At 38.3% G+C, this 20,158-nt stretch overlaps 1 protein-coding gene across 1 annotated transcript in view; it reads left to right on the top strand.

Annotated features, from left to right (window-relative positions):
- Positions 1–16,310, top strand: part of P4HA1 (prolyl 4-hydroxylase subunit alpha 1) — a 64,928-nt gene extending 48,618 nt beyond the window's left edge. Inside the window, exons 9-15 of the mRNA XM_036734977.1 lie at positions 3,110–3,180; positions 8,548–8,647; positions 9,455–9,508; positions 12,177–12,242; positions 13,188–13,256; positions 13,820–13,916; positions 15,242–16,310. Coding sequence (XP_036590872.1) covers positions 3,110–3,180; positions 8,548–8,647; positions 9,455–9,508; positions 12,177–12,242; positions 13,188–13,256; positions 13,820–13,916; positions 15,242–15,312 — 528 coding nt within the window. The 3' untranslated portion in view covers positions 15,313–16,310. The remainder of the gene's footprint in view (positions 1–3,109; positions 3,181–8,547; positions 8,648–9,454; positions 9,509–12,176; positions 12,243–13,187; positions 13,257–13,819; positions 13,917–15,241) is intronic.
- Positions 16,311–20,158: the final 3,848 nt, after the last annotated feature.

The following is a 20,158-nucleotide window of genomic DNA, read 5'->3' as shown; positions in this document are numbered from 1 at the left end:
CGTAAATGTAGCAATTAGATTCTGTTTGTGCCAGTTTCCCAGTATGTTGCCAGTACCTGCTGATTTACGTTGTAATTGTGTTTGAACTGCATCTTTGAGAAAAACACACATGATACTTTTTTTTAAAAGATAATTCTTTCAGCATTATGCTCAGACATTTTTTATGTTCTAGGGTTTTGTAGTCCACTCACCTGGAAAGGGTCCTTTCCACACTTTCAGTGGAAAATGCATTCGGAAAATACAGTTGAAGTATTTCGTTTAGTTTCGGTCCCTTGTTACTATGTTTTAATGCTTGCTTATATGTTTGTAGTACTGTTTATGATTCTTATTCCACCCCCCTTAATAGCACAAACATGAGCATGTAAATGATGAAAATGATTTTTTATTTTACGAGAATATGCCAGGAGCTAGATTAAAATGTCAGTTTGTGGTCCAGGCCCTCTTTTTTTTCCCATTAGCTCATTTTAAAAGATGTTTTGTAGTCGTAGAATTGAACCGACTGCTTTTGATTGTGTTGGAAAGGAAACAAACTGCCATCATTTGCATACAGAATACAGAATAAACAGTAGAGGAGATTGTTAATTTAATGTGAATAGCTTCCTTGGTTCCTTCAAAAATGAAAGGTTAAAGTTTCTTGAGCCTCTTAATTGAATTTTTTAAAAAACATCTGAATTAAGCCATAATAGCTGTTCAAACTGGTATTCTTCAATTTCTTACCAACAGAGGACCACTTTGTAAATTGAGGAAAAGTGGTTTACCATTTAATGGCTCTGCTTTAGCCTTTAATGCTGGGGCCCTGAAGTTGAAGTCTTATAATTTATAATCTTAGGTGAAACAACTCTGCTACTATGTGGTATCAGTTCGTGTCTGAATTTCTGTCTCAGTGAATCATGTCCTATAGCTATCCCTACAAAATAATAATAAATTTTAAATGGTATGTGTGGTGTGGTATGTATGCCCTTGGCAATAGTGGATGCAATCAGAGGAAACAATTAAGTCTGTGTTTAGAGCCATCTGCCTTTGAAGATGAATCCTCATCCTATATTGGTCTCATAAGGATGTTATCTGTAGTTAACAAGTCCCTGATCTTACCAACAAAATTTGCTAACCTTATTTGGATAAGACCAGTCCTTCTACTTTGAACTCAATGTAGCTACATCCTATAATCTTTAGAATTTAAGATGGACCATTTTTTATCTGCTTTTTTCCTTTGGCTGAGAGGAAAGTAACTCTAAATGTTGCTGATCTATCTTAAAGTGCCTCCTTAGAATGTGTTATTTGCTAAATGGGCAACACTTTTAGGGGGAGTTTCTCCACTCAAGAAAAATTCAAGGCAGAACCTAAATGGCTGTTTGAAATATCCATTCTTAAGAGATATAATAGCCCAGTTTAAAAAAGATAGACTGGCTAACAAAATGACCCTTAGCATAGGATAGAAAACTGACCTCAGAGTCAGAAAGACTGGATCAGGTCCTACCCTGATACCTACTAGGTTGTGTGATCTTGGATAACCTCTCTTTGCTCTAGTTAACTCTCCAAGACCATAAGCTGTAAAATATTTGTTGATCTGCTTTGAAAAGGGGAAGTTTCACCACTGGGTGTTCCCTATATCAATGAGATCGCAAGTCTAGATTTTTAAAAAAATCATCTTTGTAATTACATACGCACGAAAACTATGACTATACTACCACTCCTTACCATCCCACCTCTCCCAACGCCTCTAGGGAAAAAGTAGAAAAACTTAAATAATCAAGGTTCACGTAGTGTCTAAATCATATGAGTTTTTCATTGCCTGCCCCTCATCCCCCAACCCCGGGATCTGATTGGTCGGAGAAATGTGATGCAATTTTTGTTTTATAATACAACTATTTTGATGGTTGGCTTCACAGCTGAGGCGAGCCACCATTTCAAATCCAATAACAGGAGTCTTGGAGACGGCCCATTACAGAATTAGCAAAAGGTAAGAGAGACAAACGCTGAATATTTTTCCCTGTAATGAGTGTTTTGTACTTCCCACAGGTATTGTGCTCATTCAGGGAGTGAAGCTTGTTTTCTAAAGCAATATTTTCATTTTTGAGTCTCCAGCTCAAAGTCACTGCCATTGTAATACACATAGAGAAGCTGCTCTTGTGTTTCACAAGTGGAGCCCCTCAGCTAGAAGTGAGGGCTTTAGTTTTTAATTAGTTCCAGTTTTATTTTCAGGGAGTTAATGTGACATTTTGCAGCTTTGATCTTGAGATACAGAATATCCCTAGATGTGGTCTGATGCCTGTTTTCTTTTTCTCTGTCCCTGCCAAGAAAACTAGGCCTGGATGAATCTGGCAGCCTCAGATGCTTATTAATGTCCATCACATCCAGTGCTACAGAGAATTTACATTCTGCTCTGTCACTCTAGCATCAGCCTTCAGTAACATTTGTTCATCAGTCACATAAAATCACTTTGTCCAGAGTCTTAACCTGTCTTTGTCCCATTTGGATTTTTTTAATTTTACAAATTTGCTGACTCAGATTTGGCACTAAGAGAGAATACTACAGTTTTTCCATCTCTCAAGGTATTTTTCCAAAACCTATAACTTGTGAACTCAATTGTCTTATGGTTTTCTCCAGCAAAATGCTAAAAAAAAAACCAAAAACAAACCCCAGAAAACTTTATTTCAATGAATTATATTTTTAAAAAGATGAGTTTCTGACAGCTGTTACTCAGTGTTGATTTCTTCATGGAAGTCAACTTGATTATTCATATTATTCTCTCTGTAGATGAAACCTAGTTGAGAAAAACAAAATGCATCAACCTTCTAGAGTTTGGGGACTTCCTGTGAAACACAATGCTAAAAGTTATTTGTAGAAAGCTTCAAATGACTTTTTAAAAAAGTGAAAGGACAACCAATTTGCAACTAAACATGTTTATCCAAGTCTCCTTGATTTGGAAGTGGCTCCCTTTGCTGCCACCTTTCTAAATGTGTCTGCCAATTTGAGAGCATTACATACTATCCAGACCAATCGGAACCTTTCTGATCATCCGTGGCTTGGCCAAAACAAAACTAAATAAAACAAACAAAAAACAAAGCCTCCTACAAGAGTAAGTTCTTGTCCTTTCTCTTTTTTGTAGCTGAGCCGGGCTACAGTACATGACCCAGAGACTGGAAAATTGACCACAGCACAGTACAGAGTATCTAAGAGGTAAGGGGAAAGTAGCCAATGGACCACATGTAAAATTAGGATTTCTCCAGCTGATCCTAACTGGGTTTAATCTTCTGGCTTTTTCTTCCCTTTGCTTTAACTGGGAAGCAAAGGGGAGAATTTAGCTATGCTTATGCTTGCTGCTTTTTGGAGAATGTAAAGTATGTGAAATGTAATGGAGTGGTATTTTAATATGGTGGTGCTAATAAAGGCTACTTGTCTACCTGCATGGATTTTCCTAAATAGCTAAACAGCTGCCAAACATGTCAGAGTGAAGCTGGGCTGGTTATCATTAACTCATTTTTAGGCAGGGCCTAGAGAAGGATGGTTAAGATTTAAGCCTATCTATCATTGTTGTAATCCTTTGAGCAACCTAAAAAAAATCCCCAGAGAATACCAATTCCTAAATGAAGAGAAAAAAAAATCAGTCCTCTGAATATGAGTGAGGTTGAACTTTTATTGCAGAAGGAATCATATTCCCCACAATAATCATATACTTTGCTATCTCTTTTTCTTTTGGAAGGAGAGGAGTCCCCAGTAGAGTTGTATAATCCCAAAGGATCATCAGTAACCAATACTTAAAAATAGGAGCTTTGGCAATGAAACTAAAACATTTTACACACTTTATACACACTTGGAAGTGAGTAGGCAGTTTCAACCTATGGAGGGTAGAAAATTCAGCTAAAATAGCCACTTGGTAGCATCTGTAATTCATCACCTCGGCAGTGCCAAGGCTAGAAAGAGAGCCTTAATTTAGCATTTCCATATTTTGGCATCATTCCATGTATCCTTTAGTGTATTAACTTAGTTTTCAGTGTGTGTGTGTTCTTTTCATAAACCAAAATAATCCAGCGGCACTAAATTTGTATCTGCTCCAATGTGCTTTTAGTTTGGGCCATATGAGGAGAATTCCATTGAAGGAGCCTTACTAAAAGCTGCCTGTTCACAGACAGAGTCTCTACTCTTGGTAGCTGGGTTTAGGAACTGCCTACTTCCTTAGGAGCTAAGACTTTTAAAAGTCAGCTTTTAGGTTAAGTGTTCTTAAACCTTGGACGATTTATCCCAGTACCATGATAGCATGACCTCTTTCTTCTTTAAAATCTCACAAATTAAGGGAAGTCTATCTTTTTTTTCACAGAAATTAGGCTGTTATTTATCCTGGAGACTTCTGTGTCTGTGCTACCAACTACTAAACGTACAGATTAGACTAGTCATTTCAGTGAGCCATCTCAAGAGTAAATAAAAAATGTGAACTTGGTTAATTGGAAAATTTTTTCAAGGCACATAGATACATAATAGGTTTTTTGGAATAAATATATTGCCATTACGGCTATGGGGCTTTTTGCCAGCAATTTAAAATAAATCATTCCTAGGAGAGCAGTCTAGAAACAACTTTTTTTTCTCAATGACTAAATATTTCTAAACATTCCAGGTTTCCTTAAAAAGAAAAAAAAACCAACCAAACCTCACACATTAAAATGAAATGACTCTTCTGAAAGACAGAATTCCTGGATTTCTGGGAAGGGCACCGTTACAGTTGATGTAGAACGTGGCAAAGGAAGGCAGTTTAGCCAGTAGCATCAGGAGTCATGACAAACTCAGAGTAAGGCCAGAATAAATTTAGTGTTGGCAGAGAACAGATATATGTGTGTGTGTTTAAAGCAGCCTGGTTAAAATAAAGTTTCCATGGCACAGTGAGGTTCAGAGAGTCTGTCTTAGGAAAATTGGACCTACCAACTTTTCTTTTCCTTTTAAAACATTCTTATTGCCTATAAAGCAAGAGCTAAGAAAGCAATTCTATATAAAACTTCCAGTATGATTTCATGTCTTGTCAATATTGATTGTGAGTTTTTTAAAAAATTATTTGAATGCTCTTCTTCCCTGAGTTACTGAAACTAGTATAGTAATGTAGTTGTGTTGAAATAGCATAACATTTAGACTAGTGAATTTTACTTTTCTGATAATTTAATAAGTATTTTAAGGTATACTTGAACTTTTTCTCTCTTCATTACAAATCTCGTTTAAAAAATATGGTACTATAACTTGGTACTGTGTTTAAGTGAATGTTTTATGTTCCTTTCATAAATTATAGTGGGGATGGGGGTAGGGGTGGGGAGAGAGCCTCTTTCTCAAATAAGAAAAGATTTATGTGTGCTGATGTCAATAAGTGGTAATTTAATATTTTGCTCTGGGACCATCTTTATTTTGAAAGGGTCAATGAAGAACTTCAAAGACTATTATTTTTTAAATTTATAAAAGATTACATCATATTCAGCTGAAGTAAGAATTTACTTGTTCCTCCAAAAAGGATTTCTTAGGCAAAATGTGCGTCTAGCTCTCTTTCTGTTTGAAAAGAGGACTTTTGTTTATTTCACTGACCATCTGCAAGTTGCTGGCAAGTCGTCTATGTCTTTCAAACTGAAATTTTGAAATACTTTTTGTTTAAGAGTCCTATCGAGGAGGACCTAACTGTGGCTTAGTATACAGTTGATAAATAGGGTTTAGTGTCTGATAAATGCTACTCTGAAGGCAGGTTGAAAGGACTAGCTAAAGTTGAGAAATAGGAATTTATAATAGCATGTTTTAAGTTTCACAAAAAAATTTTAACATCATATTTGATTATATTAGCATATTTCTGAGGGTGATTTTTAATATTTTTACCAAAAAAGTGTACTTTGAATACTTACAAAACAGTGACAACAAAAACCTCAAGTGTCTTGGCACAATGGAATGATACTGATCCTAGTACAGGGATATGCTTTGGCAAAGAGAAGGGTGACCCCTTCACCTGAGAGGGGTGAGGAAGGAGGCAGTGGCAGAAGACATCTGAGTGGTGTGAGGTGAAGGGAGTGGGAGAAGAGAGAGCTTACAACAAAGAGCCTCAATTTTTTTTCAGTGAAAGATGAGGCAAGATTGGATGTGGGAGAAGGGGGAGCCATGGGAGGATTGAGGAGGGATGAAAAGGTTTAGGAAAACCATTGTCTAGAGTAGAATAGTGGGTTGATAAGGGAAGTATAGAAGGGTTGTCCAATTGAGGTTGTGTAACAAAAATTTGTATTGGATCTGGCCAACATAGTTTCATGATTTTCTCCAGCTTCATTCAGCAGCATATTAAGGCCTAAAAAAATAGAGGTGATACCTTGACTGAGCAGGCCCAAGATCACCCAGGAAGTGGCAGGGCCTAGGATTTGTTGTACCAATATCCCATGACTCCAGTCTAGTGCTCTTTTTACTGGTACAGTTGGGAAGCAGAGAAGCAGAACCATTCCAGAAATAAGGGTAAGAGGCAGAATGAGATTCCTTTGGTTAATAAATAAATGAAAAGGCCAAGGAGTATGCTATTATTTTATAAACTGTATGGGTGTGGGGGTAGGGGTGGACATGCATTTTACTTTTCAGGGTAGAGGAGATGACAAGAAATGTCCCAAAGTGGCCCCAGTCCCAATAACCACTCCCGTGTCCATTTCCTGTTAAAAGAGAAGGATTCACATGAAGTTATGGACAAAGGAGGGAAAGACAAGAGAGATTATCTAATGTGTGGTTTTCCCCTCTGAACAATTGTTCTCAAGAGAAAGTAGATTTTTTGGCTGCTTGTCATACCCTTCAGATCTTGAAGGACTGCTTGCATTGGTAATTAATTTTGTTTACTTTTTGCCATTCTGAGAGACTGTGATTCCTGCAGTGAATTCAACGTGAGCCGCGGTACCTGGTTAGCTTTAGCATTTAGGCAATTACTAATGTAGACATTGTAGAATAGACTTGTGATAGCCAGGAAATTGGACATTAGGGAACGCTTCCATTGTCATAGACAACCACTGAAAAGTGTTATAGACAGTTCTTGCTTTATGTAAGTGGACTCTTCTGCAGACTTCTATGTAAAGTGATTTTTATGTAATGTGAATGAGAGGGAGGGAGGGAGGGAGGTGGAGGGAAAGTGGCCAGCACACAGTTCAAGGAGAGATTGGGGCCAAGGATAGAGAAGGGAAAGCAGGAGGAGGGGGCTGGAGCCAGCCATGTGGGGGCCTGGCTGGAACCAAGAGGAAGAACATGGAAAGGTAGACACATGGGAGTTGGACACGGACACAGACAGGAGAGGAGGGTGATGACATGTATGTGGTACCTGCATGCAAATGGACAGAGTGGAGCAGTGCTGGTCTCTCCCAGCGTCTGTTCTTCTGCTTTCACTTGGAGGGGTGGGCTTTTGGCAGGGTGTGGGGGAGGCTGCAGAACACTGAGCCAAGGGGCAGGAGTGGAGAGAGAGAGCGCACAGTATTGTACGGTATAGTTAACATAGGTGTTTTTTTGGAATGCAGATTTCTTTTAGAATTCTTTATGTAAAGTCAAAATTTGCACAATATGAATTTATATAAAGTGAGAACTGTCTATATTTTAAACAATTGGCTTTGAATCCCCTGCTAGAGCATGTGAACTCCTTGCAGACTAGTAAAGTAATGGAATTGTTACTTAGGATTTTCATTTTGCATCAGTCCTGTTTGGGAGATCAGAAGAGCAACGCCAATTTCAGATAATATTTTAATCTTAGAAAATAGTGGGGAAAATTTTTTATGACCCTTCTTATGTTCTCACGTTACTAGATATTTGATTAAAATATGCTAGTGTATTTAAAATATTCACCCGTGCAGTTTTTAAAAAAAGAATTTTAAATGATGTAGATTAGGAAGAAGAGGGAGAGATTCTTGTGGTACCTTTTTTGCTTAAAGATTCAGAGTAATTCTACCCCCTTTCTCACTACCCCATCTTAAAAGCATGATGAAACCTTACTCTTTTATAGAATGAATGAGTAAAAAAGCATTTATTCAGTACTTAACTGTGACAATAGGCCCTGTAGTAAGACTTTGGCTAGAGATGTAAACAGAAAGGCAAGGTTATCTTCTTTTGTGTATGTTGGCATTTTTAATAACAAATCCACTGGCACAGCCATTCTTTAATTTAGTAGATGATTTTTGAGAGGTTCTGTGATTGAAAAATCAGTTGCCCTGTGGCCAGCTTGCTGATGAGCCTCTCTCCAGACTTACCCAGGCTGGGCCTTGGACAGCAGATACATCCCTGGGCATGTACTCAAAACCTGCCAGACCTTCTCTTGGCTGCTGTAACATCTGAGAGAGCCCTTCATGCCGCAATGATATAGAATAAGAATAAGACTTTAGAGGAGGAATGCCCATAGCTGAAAGGAGGGGGTGGGGATGGAAATCAGACAACCTAATGAGCTAACTGCTTTAGTTAAAAGGCCAATTAGAAGACTGTTGCCTTGGAGTTTTTTTAATTTTCTAAATGACAAGCATTAATGAACACATCATATTGGGTTCCTGCTGGTACAAGTGATTTTGGTTTTGGTTTTGGTTTTAGTGCCTGGTTGTCTGGTTATGAAGACCCTGTGGTGTCTCGAATTAACATGAGAATACAGGACCTGACTGGGCTGGATGTCTCCACAGCAGAGGAACTCCAGGTAGGTTACCCAATTAAAAATGAATACACTACCCTGGCCCGTCACTCTGCTTCAAGGACCTTTACTCTTCGCCATTCCTAAAGGGCTCCTCCTTGATATATTTCCCAGTACCACACTTAAAAACAGATCCTACTTGTCATTTTAATGTCACTTGTTGCTCAGGCTCCAACAGGCAGGTGAAAGAAGCTCCACTATAGGAGAATTCACAAGGTGACTTCCTTAGGGATCTCTACCTTTTTTGACATTCATTGGATCAATGCACTCGTCTTTCTAATGTATTCTTAAGACTTGTTCTGCTCTTGAAGGGAGAGAGAGAGAGAGAGAGAGAGAGAGAGAGAGAGAGAGAGACAGAGAGAGAGAGAGAGAGAGAGAGAGTGTGTGTGTGTGTGTGTGTGTGTGTGTGTGTGTATGTATGTATGTATTTTAAAGGGCTGCGGGAGGAAAAGAATGATGTGTCTAGAGAGTCAAAGTCTTGCCTTCAAGCCCAGCACTCTATGTATTACCTTAAATGGGGGGAAGGAACCTGGCAGGACAAGGACCTAGTTTGAGTAGAAAACAAAAAGCAGTTGGGGGTTTGCCACCATTTTGGATTTTGGAAGAATCCTTGGTCTTCACTGAACGTTTCCTTTGAGCCGTCATGTTGTACCTGCATTGATTTTTGAGTGAGGACGCTGAGGAAGTATTGGTTTTTCCCAAATTTCGGTTCGAGGTGATCATGGTAGCACACAGTAAATGCTTCCTGTCCTCTCCCCGATTTCCCAGGAACTGTAACTGCTTTTAGCTATGTCGCTTCTCATTTCACCATAGGTAGCCAACTACGGCGTAGGAGGCCAGTATGAGCCTCACTTTGATTTTGGAAGGGTAAGTCCACCTGTTCTTATGTTTTGTTCTTTATGTGCATTGTTTCTCTCTTTCAGGTGGCAAATTATGGAGTGGGAGGCCAGTATGAACCCCACTTTGACTTTGCACGGGCAAGTAAAAAGACGAAGGGGTGACGATAATCCACTAAAGCATAGGCAGTACACAGTGTTTCTCCACACTCTTGCTATTATTAGTATTATTATTTTTAAAAAAATTCCTTGGCCTACCATCTCTTTCAGATTATTTGAGTGAAGCTCACTAAACCACCAGGGGAACAAATGAAAGAAGGGGGTCACCATTTAACTCGTCAGTTACATTCAGTCAAGAATGTTGTGGTGAAAATGATGCATTTTATATTTAAAAAAAAGTCCAGAACCTGTTAGATGTGTGTTGTTCCCTTCTAAGTCACAAATACTTTGTTCTGTACATTACTGGCAAATTGGACAAATTGGAATAAAGTTAAATTGAAAATATAAATGTCATTTTCAATTAGGAAAAAAGTACCAGAATAGAGGCCCTTTGCTTTCCAGTTGCTTGGATTTCCTGGAGTTTATTGTGCTTTTGACTAAACTCAAATCTGTCTTCTTTACAAAAATAGATTTTTTGTGATTTGCACATGTAACTATTACTAAAATACCTCTACTGAATTCTGGTGACTTTGGGTGTCTGTGCATTAATATAAAATGGACACTAATGTAGTCTATTGACTATCTACTAACCATTATATAAATGTGTTTTGTTGGAAATCAGCAGGATGAAAAACACTGTTGTTTTCTTGATTATGGTAGAAACTAATACACATACATATTAATTGCATGAATCAGCTTCTGAAATGGTTGAAAATTCATACAAACCAAATTAGCTCACATGTGGATGGGTAACAGGAGCATATCCCTTGATTGTGGAGAAACAAAAACAATTTTAAGGTAAATCAGTCAAGATCAGCTTTGTTCTTATAGTCCCAGCAAAGAAATTGGGTACATGGTACATAGCATGTGATTTTATCGTTGCCTCATAGTCTGCTTAATGAAGGGAGGGAGAAAGCGTTTGTACTATTGTCATGAAATAGTAATTCCTCCCTTCTTCAGATACAAATACAAACATTGTCTCCTTTTATCTTCCAAAATAAAAACCACATTTTACACTTCAACATATCTGGTCGTAAAATCAGGGGTCATAGAATCTTTGAGGTTGGCAGGCATTATCTAATTATATTCTTTCCTGAATTATGAATTTATTCTACGAATAGAAACTTGCCAAGATCAGCTGGCCCTTCTGTTGTGGACAGATCTGTTAGGGAGTCCTTTCTTTTGAGCCTAAATCTGCCTGTCTTCTTAATACCTTATTTTAATTAGCCTATTTTTTTATTCTGCATAACAGATAAATACTTAAAGACAGAGATTGTGGTTTCTCTAATTCTTCTCTCCCCTAGAGTAAACATCCCCAGTTATTGTGACTGATCTTCCCATGTTATAGTTTTGATTTAATGTCCTCTTTCTCACCTTCAAGATGTGGTTCAGTTTGGGGTGCTGTATTTTGGGAAGGTGACAAGCTGAACACAGTATTCTAGAAGGGCTTTAGCTAGGACAGAATATAGTGGCACAATCACCTCCCTTATTTTTCCAGTAATATAATTTAAGATTACATTACAGGCTGCTACACTGTTTATCTTGCTGATAAGTTTCTGTTTAATTACACAGAATTATGAGAAATAGCACGTCTTGTCCCATTGTGCCAAATATTTTCAGTTAACTTTTTTAGACTCTCTAATGTTTAAAAACAGCTAGGACTTTGTAAAAAGAACTGCATCAGTCTTTGTGGTATTACAACCCTTTGGTGTTTTAAGCAAAATTCCGAGATTCCAAATCTGTTTGTGCCAGCAAAGACACATTTCCCAGCCCTTATATCTTAACAGGCTAAAAATGACTCATTTTAAAAGACTGTGAATATGGGATTTAAGCAGTAACAAGATTATTCTCCATAAAAGTAGATTTAAATTATACTTTCCTGTGGAGAGATTAAAATGCTAGCTGTCCAAAGTGAAAGATAATACAGAGTAACTTAATTTTTCTGAAAATTTGCCCTTGGATAGGCCTCGTGGTAGAAAGTGCCTTGAACTTTTTAGCCTACAAAAAAACCCCAGAGTGTGATCTATGTGTACTTCTGCTGAAATGTCTTTGGTAACTGCCAGAGGAAGATTAATTTATTCGATTGTGGAAATTACTTCTGTCCTTTAGAATTTCAAAGGACTTTCTAATCAAAGATCAATTGTAAAACTCTAGGCAACTTTTTTTTTTAAGTAGATGATAGGCCCCACGTAGGAGCACTACTCAGAAAAAAACTTCCTTTTACTATAGGCTCTCACGCTTAGGAAATTGGATTTGCGTCTCCTTGGTTTTGTTTCTAATTGGTGTAAAATTATAGTAAGTGATGGTGGGTAGTCTCTCTTTTCGGTTAGTATTTTGGTTAAAAATATTTAGCATACATACATATTGAATTTATATGCTTTTTCAAACGTCAGTCAGATATGATGTGGAAAACACCGAATTTGCAAAGGAAACTGGTATTTTGGCAGAAGCTTTGGCCTGCGATTGATCAGTCGCCGTTGTATTGGTTATTTGGTTCGTAAACGTTGACATCTATTTAATCTTCTCCGCCTTATCCACAGAAAGATGAACCAGATGCTTTCAAAGAGCTGGGTACAGGCAATAGAATCGCTACATGGTTGTTCTATGTAAGTTACCCGTGGCCGTTTCTGTTCTCTCTGGGCAAGTTGTTATGAACCAAATTCTATTAGAACAAAAAAAAATCTCTGCATGACAAGGGTTTCTCTGTTATTTCAGGTGCTATTTGACATGATTCTGACATAGCCAGTGAATTGACAGTATCATAGAGTTTGTTTATACTTCAGTTTAACACCTATACTATAATGTTTAGTTTTATACTTCTTTTGCTAATACTGGATAATAATAGTATTAGCCTTTGCATAGCACAAAACATAAGCTTTGCAAAGCACTTTATATATACTATGTCATTTTGTTCCTCACAACAATTCTAGGAGGTCTATACTATTCTCATTTTACAGAGGAGGAATCTGACCCTCAACCCCCTCAAAAACTTGCCTAGGGTCATACGACTAAAGGCATTATTTGACCGAGGCATTATTTGAACTCAGGTTTTCCTGACTACTAGACCAGTACTCTATCCACTGTGCCACCTAACTGCCTATAGGTTGGCTGCATTAGTCTTACTAAAACAAGTTGACTTTCAACATCCACGTTTAAGGTTTGCACAAGAATTGAGTAGATGGAGATGTTTTATTTTCCCCTTATTTGAATCATAATAGCATCTTCAGTGCAGTTATACTCTGACTATTAACACGAGTGTCACAAATTCTAACTATTTCAAAGCTAGTAATCTATGCGCGATATATGGTGGTCAGTCTGGGTATTTGATTAACCAGATACCCCATTCTGTTTGTCTTGAGTTTATCTCTGAAGATGGTGGGTAAAGTAGTGAAATTGGCTTCCACCTTCTTCCCCACCTCCCCTACAAGTTGGCACAGCTTGAAAATCTATGCTGCTTCAGATGACTCTGTATGGAGCCTCCAAAGTCCCTTTAGATGCTTGTGGGTTTTCAGTATTTAGGGATCCATCGTCCTTTTTTGTGTCTTTTGTAGATGAGTGATGTGTCAGCAGGGGGAGCTACTGTCTTTCCTGAAGTAGGAGCCAGTGTTTGGCCCAAGAAGGTAAGTCTTGCCTTTAGATCTAGGAGGACAACTTCTCTAATTTGTGATCCAGTTAAAGAGCTGTGCTTTTTGAATTCAGTTCCAATTGTGTATTTTTGTGAGGCTTGCCTGCTGAAGCATGCAGTTTGTATGCGTGTGTCTGTGTGCGGTAGAGAAGACTTGAGGGTCTGTGTTTTAAATCTTCAGACCCAGAATGGCAGAGGTTTATTTGGGACCGAGAGGGTGGTGGGGTGACCCTCACCCCCTCAAAAAGAAGAAAGCTAAAGGTGTTCAGCAGCACAGCTACTCTGATGTCCCTGCTCTGATCTCATCTCTGGGGGCTCTCTCTCTGGGCAGATCGCAGTCCTGCCACATCTTCTCATCTTGTTCAGTTCTTAAAAGTTTAGGATTTTCAAGTCCTAGGGATTTAACTCTCAGAGACATAGGAGACATGGCTTTGCTTGAGAAGAGTTCTCCTCCTTCATAGAAACGCGAGGAAGTTTGTTCTAAATGTTAAGGGAAGGGATAGCCTGACTTAGGTGCTATTTGAAGATGAGTTTTTTTCTTCTTCTCCCATTTACCAGGGAACAGCAGTGTTCTGGTACAATCTGTTCGCAAGCGGAGAAGGCGACTATAGTACGAGGCACGCAGCCTGTCCAGTGCTGGTTGGAAACAAATGGGGTAGGCATCTCACCTCCTAGGTTCTGTTGAAGATTTGAAACTTTGCCCCGCACAGTAAGGTACAATTGGGTATAACTTTTTGGGGACCAGTCTTGTGATTTCATTGCAATAGTTAACACCTGGGGAGGAAACTTCCTCCTACCAAAAGCAGTCTGGTACCTGCTCTGCCCCTTGGTTGGGTTAGTGAGGGGAGGCTATGGACAAGAGTTATGACCTGCAGGGTCAGGCAGCCAGACCTGAGGCTGTGTCAGCTGAGGGGTCAGTGGAGTCCAGGCTTTCCTTCTGTATTACGCTGCCCTAAAGATGGCTTGTCATTAACAGTAGTGTCTTTTTAAAAACTGATGTCATCCAGGAGGAGAAAGGGACAGGTAATTTTAAAACTTCATAGAAATTAAATCGAGGAAATCCAAAAGTCACATGGCAATTAATCTGTCTCACTTGTAGTGTCTTTGGGTTTGGGGCCATGACATGACATTTCTTGCCTTCAGTATTCATAGCGTAGAATGGTGCCAGTGGCTGGGGAAGTCGGATTGAACAGAAGCTTGTACCGCCTGTAAACCAACAAACAAGTGGGCAGATAAAGAGATAGATCAAGTAAGCAGATAGATAAGTAGATAGTGAAGGACTCTGAGTTCTGGAGGCTCCTCTTCTAATACAGGGAGACTTTTGACTATGGCCCCATGATCTCTGTTTTCTGGACGTATAGCTTAGATTGATGTGTGTTTCATAGGAACCCCGGGGGTGGTTGACTTTAAAGCTTCATTTTAAAAAGCAGCCAACACCAGGAAATGAAAACAAACTAAATATCTAGCAACTTTCTTTTTTCCTGTTTTGTATTCTTAGTAGCAGATCTGTAGTAGTAGCCAGATTCTGATTTCTTAAATTTTAGCCCACATTGGGTTTTTATAGATGATTTGCTTCTTAGAGATCTAGCAAATGGGAAGAGCTCATAAGAATACTAAGATTTGGCCCTTAGAGGAGCCTCAGAAATAGTCCTCCCTTCAGGAGTTCTTAACCTGGGCTGCATCAGCTTGTTTGTGTTTGTTTTGTTAATTTGATAATTGAATTTCAATGTGATTTTTTTTTTGGTAAGCCTATATATTTTGTGCACCTAAAAACTTGATTCTGAGAAGGTTGCCAGTGGACTTCACCAGATCTTGACAAAACTGAAGCCCAGGGAAGTCAGTGTGCCTTGTCCAAAGTCACCCAGGGGCAGTACATGGATGTGAGATTAGAACCTAGTGCCTGCCTGGTGTTCTTACTGCCATGCCATGGAGGCTGGGGAGAGGTGAAGAAGCAATAAACTTTTTTTTCCTCTCTCCTAGTATCCAATAAATGGATTCATGAACGTGGACAAGAATTCCGAAGACCATGCACCTTGTCAGAGTTGGAATGATACAGACTTTCCCGGTTCCCTCCCTTCTTCCTGTCCTTTAAATATGTGTATCGTGTAGTACACACTTTTCCAAATTTAGCCGTTTACAATTGACTAACAACACTCCACTACAGATTCAGTCTCAAACCTCATCCCGTGTTTCATCTGTGGACAATCTCTTCTTTTTTCCTTTTAAAATAATACAAATTAATACCCATTGTGTTTATGTAAAACCTTAGGGTTTCACAAGATGGGGCAACACCAAGTCAGGGTCTCACATAAGAAGATAATAAGGCTGTTATAGGATATACCCTGAGGAATTTCTTGACTTTCAAAGAAATCTAGCTTGTGGATATCAAACTATATGATGACTCTTCCAGTCTGTGAATGGTGGGCTAGGCATAGGCAAGCTGGTTTTTGAGAGCAACTTCTTTGGGCATGCGCATCATCTTTTATCCTTAAGAGTCTGCCTGAAAGCTGGCATTTACACTTTGTACAGTGTAGAATTTATCCCACAGATACGCCAGCCTACAGTGAGCTCCCCTGCCTTCAAAAAAAAAAAGATTCTGACACATCATTAATCTCCATCTTCTCTCACCGACCTCAGAAGTGCATTTGACTTAAAACGAAAATCTCAGATCAGATTGGTGCCCAAAGTACTTTAGCAGGATTGCCAAATAACCTCCCAAGTATTGGTTTTTCCTAGAATCCCTAGATGTTCTTGTTTCTCCTATCTTCTTGAATAATTGTGACCATACAATTGCTGCTTTTCTCACGTCTTAGTGTTAATGCTTTGCCAGTTATTCCTGCCAGAGCAGGATGGTAACATTAGCATTTTGAATCAACAAGTGTGCCTTAGGAGACTGGAAAGTTAATGTATAAGACCTTTAAATAATGAGGTAAAATTACAAGCATTGAAAGCTTTTTATTCCTGAAAAGCCAAATTGTTTGCTTTTTCAATTCTGAAATGTTTTGTGACAATGACCTGTTATTTATAATCTTAAATCTTTTTTTTTAAATATTGCTGGTTCTGTGTGTTTCTTTTGTTTGAGCGCATCTCAGAGCAGACACTCGCCTCTCTCTTTTGTGGTATCCCCCTGGTATGGGACACGGGGTGGCCTCTGCACACTCTTATCTACCTTCGTTTTGGTGCTGCTGAGTTAGCAAGCAGAGACCTTATCTTGGAAAATACATGGTCATGCCTTCAGGAAGTTTTCAAAGACTTGGTAACATTTTAACCTGAATGAGTTTTCAAAAAGATTTCTCTCACTTTAATGTGGCTACAAACTTAGTGATAATAATGGTACTCAAATGCCTTTTTTTTCTGTTTTAAAAAAACAGTATTGTATGATCCTGGGCAAGTCACTTAACCTCTTACTGTGCCAGACAACTCTCTGCTTTTATAGGATACAGAAAAGCTGCCAGCCTGTACTGGTAGAGATAGTTTCCATACCTGTGAGTTTCCTCAGCCAGAGATATCGCAGGTGCAATCCCCATCCTGTGTTGTTATAAAACTGGGAAACTAATGAAGTGTGTTAATTGGGTCTTATCCTAATTTTCTAGCAACATGTACAAATATTCTTCTAGCTAATCTAATTCACGCAAAGGCTTTTTGTGGCACTGACAATCTATTAGACTCAGGCTTAATCTAATACCGTTTTTAGAGCTTTTCATCTTCAAATCTTTGGGCAGTAATTAAATATTCAGAGAAGAATGTGGTTGACTACCCTGGAAAAAGAAGCTTCGTTTTTTTGCTCTTCTTCTATCAACTTAATGAGTTTCCTTCCTTCCTTCCTTCCTTCCTTCCTTCCTTCCTTCCTTCCTTCCTTCCATTTTAATAGAAATAAAATGAGAATTAATTATAACATTTCATTTAGTGAGTGAATTCTGAACAAGTCACATGAATTACAGTGACTATGATCCTCCCACTTTTGGAAATACTATAAATTTCAAGTATAGATGTAAAATTGGGGTATAGGCCAATTATATCCAATATATCTTTATAATTTTTTTATTTTTTATTATTTATGAGTCATAAATTTTATTATTTTATTTATAATTTATTATTGAAATATCTAAATAGATCAGAATCTACCACAGCAAAAAGTCATATTTCTCTTAATTTTATAAACCTTGTTACAACAGTGGCAGTTGGCAAAACAGTTCTAAAATCATTCTCAGGCTGAACATTTTGCAGTACCACCCTCAACTTAGCTCACTATCTACATTTGTTCATTAAATAAGAGACAAAACATTTTTATTTAGAAAAACTTTTTTTTAAGATTATAGTCTCCCTGTGTTGCCTGGGCTAGAAATATGGACGCTACTCAGGATCTCAGTATGAGCACGGAGTGAGCCTTGGCTTGTTCTGTGTCTCTCTTGAACACTTTACCCATCCTTAGGCAATATGGTAGCTCCCCCCTGCCCCCAGACTTTCAACTCCACAAGCTCACCATAATGTACACTACTACACAACAGCAAGAAGACTTTGAATAAATTTTAAACAAAAATAAAAGGCTCCTTTTATTTTGTCCAAAACACCAGTCAACTCCAGTTGAAGGGAATTCACGGATAAAACAGGGAACCTGCCCTAAAAGCACTGGTAGTCTAGGGTGAAATCAGTTATACAGAGAAACTTTAGAAGCAAAGGGAGATAAGTATGAAATAAATACAAATCTTAATCTTATAATCTCAGGACAGGAAGCAACATAATGCTGCATCTCTTTTTCCTTATTTATATTGATTTACTCAGACCGTATAGATAAGAGCAACTGTTCTAGGTGATAGCATGTAGAAAAATAGAATAATCAGAAGCCAAATAAGACAAGCAACTGTTTGAATGACTAGCTCTCAACAGTATAGGGAAATAGGTCCTTTCTTCATACTCTGCTCATTTACATGTGTATCATCCCGTTTCTTCCATAGCCACCTGCCCTAGAGAAGTTTTTTTGCTTGTTGTCCTTTCTTAACTTTATTTTAAGGACTGCAGAATTTAGAGCTCTGTGTGTGTGAACACAGCCTTCTGTGAAATGTGGCTGGTGACTGGCAGGTGATTGACTTCACTGTTTAATTTTTTCTCCCTAATTTTTGAAAAAGTAAAAGGAGAGTTTAAAATAAGTCTTCCACATTCTCTTGGAGTTACATTGCGTTCTGGGGCTTTATTAATACTCATTAGAGTTATTTAATCTCAAATACATTAATATGGGAATTTCTTGATAAGATATGATCAAACTGCATTTTAGGGTTTTGTCCCTAAAACTGTATTAAAGTCTCAATTAGACTAAAGTCTAATTGCCAAAGTTTTTAAAAAATTATAGTTGTTGGTTATATTTGGGATCGAAACCTCTATCTAATGAGAAATAACAAAATGACAGGTAAGGACTATATACTACTCATCTTTCAGTAACTACCAAAGAGCATTTATCTTTCAGGGTTCTGACCTTGAGGGAGAACAATAAACTGATCATCATGTTCCCCCCACAAGGATAAATGGCAATGGCCGTGTGTTTCATATCCATCTGATACCAAGGCTACTTGCAGCTAACCTTATTTGTATGAAGCATGCTTTAAAGAGAGCATTAGTCATAAGGATTTCTGGATACTTTGAATTCATTTGGAGCCCCAGTCATATCCATCTCTATCATATCTGTTAGCCTTGCTCTGATCAAATAATAGAGGGTAGGAGTTTTTATTTGCCTGTGTATATACTCCAAGGCTGAAGGTATTAGCCCTTTTATGGGTGTTTTGTATAGATTTGTTACCAGAAATGTCTTTTTTTCCCCTCAAAGAACATCTGAATATCTTTTTTCCTGAAGGGAAAATATTTTTTCTTATTTATAGATGAAAGCTATTTCTCAACTCTCCCTGTTCAGCCCTTCCCCCTCTGCTCCAATGCCCTCTAACTCCTCAGCTCCCACCTTCAAATTCTATATCAACGTTAGTGCTTTACATAATGTTCTCTTTTGACCCTTATAACCTTATAATCCCCATTTTATGAATGAGGAAATCCACTATTGCTTGAGAAAGCTTAATGACTTGCCCAAGGTTTAAGCAAGCTAAGGCTGGTCATCAACCTCCAAATGCAGTGTTCTTGCCACTATCCTGGGTGGCTTTTTTTTTGTATACCACCTCCCCTGCAGTCATGCCAAGTTGCCAAGTCATTGTCAAAAGCACTACCTAGTAGAAAGGAGAATTATGTTGGTATCAGAAGTCCAGCTACTGGACTTCATCTTTGACCAGGCAGAAAACAATGTGCTTAATCCTGTCTCCATTTTAGGATCAATCCTAAATCAGAACAAAGATAAATCATTCTAAACTTCTTGAGAGAGGAAACATTTATTCAGTAACTTAAGGAACTAGCCCTGCAAATCCAACAGATGTTTGGAAAATATCCTCTATGTGCAAGACAACATAATGGGTGGTAGAAGAGGAGGCCAAGAACTCTTAACACACAGTCCCTGCACTCAAGGAGCTGACAGTCATCACATGTTCGGATTCTAAAAATGACTTCCATTTTAAACTGTTGTCATGTTGGTTCTTTGTTCCTCCTGGTTGTGCTAACAAATAGCAGCATCCCTGAGACATCACTAAAGTTGTATCTCTTCTCACTGGTTCAGGAGCACTATGAATTTTCCGAACTTTCATCTCTTGCATTAATCTAACATAAAATGGCAGCTCTTCAGATTTTATTAGTTCTAACCAGAGTTACCAGTCACATCACTTATTCAGAGAAGAAATAGCACATCTGAAGTTGTCACCTTCTGTCTTTTCAATATGCTCAAACTATTCATAGTTTAAGCCAAATTGTTCAGGTTTGCCATCTAATTGTACCTTGTAAAAAAGACATTTCAGCCTTTGACTTGCTTGT

Source organism: Trichosurus vulpecula, chromosome 8 (genome assembly GCF_011100635.1).
Source record: "Trichosurus vulpecula isolate mTriVul1 chromosome 8, mTriVul1.pri, whole genome shotgun sequence".
Classification (NCBI taxonomy): domain Eukaryota; kingdom Metazoa; phylum Chordata; class Mammalia; order Diprotodontia; family Phalangeridae; genus Trichosurus; species Trichosurus vulpecula.
This window is presented reverse-complemented; position numbering and strand designations above follow the sequence as displayed.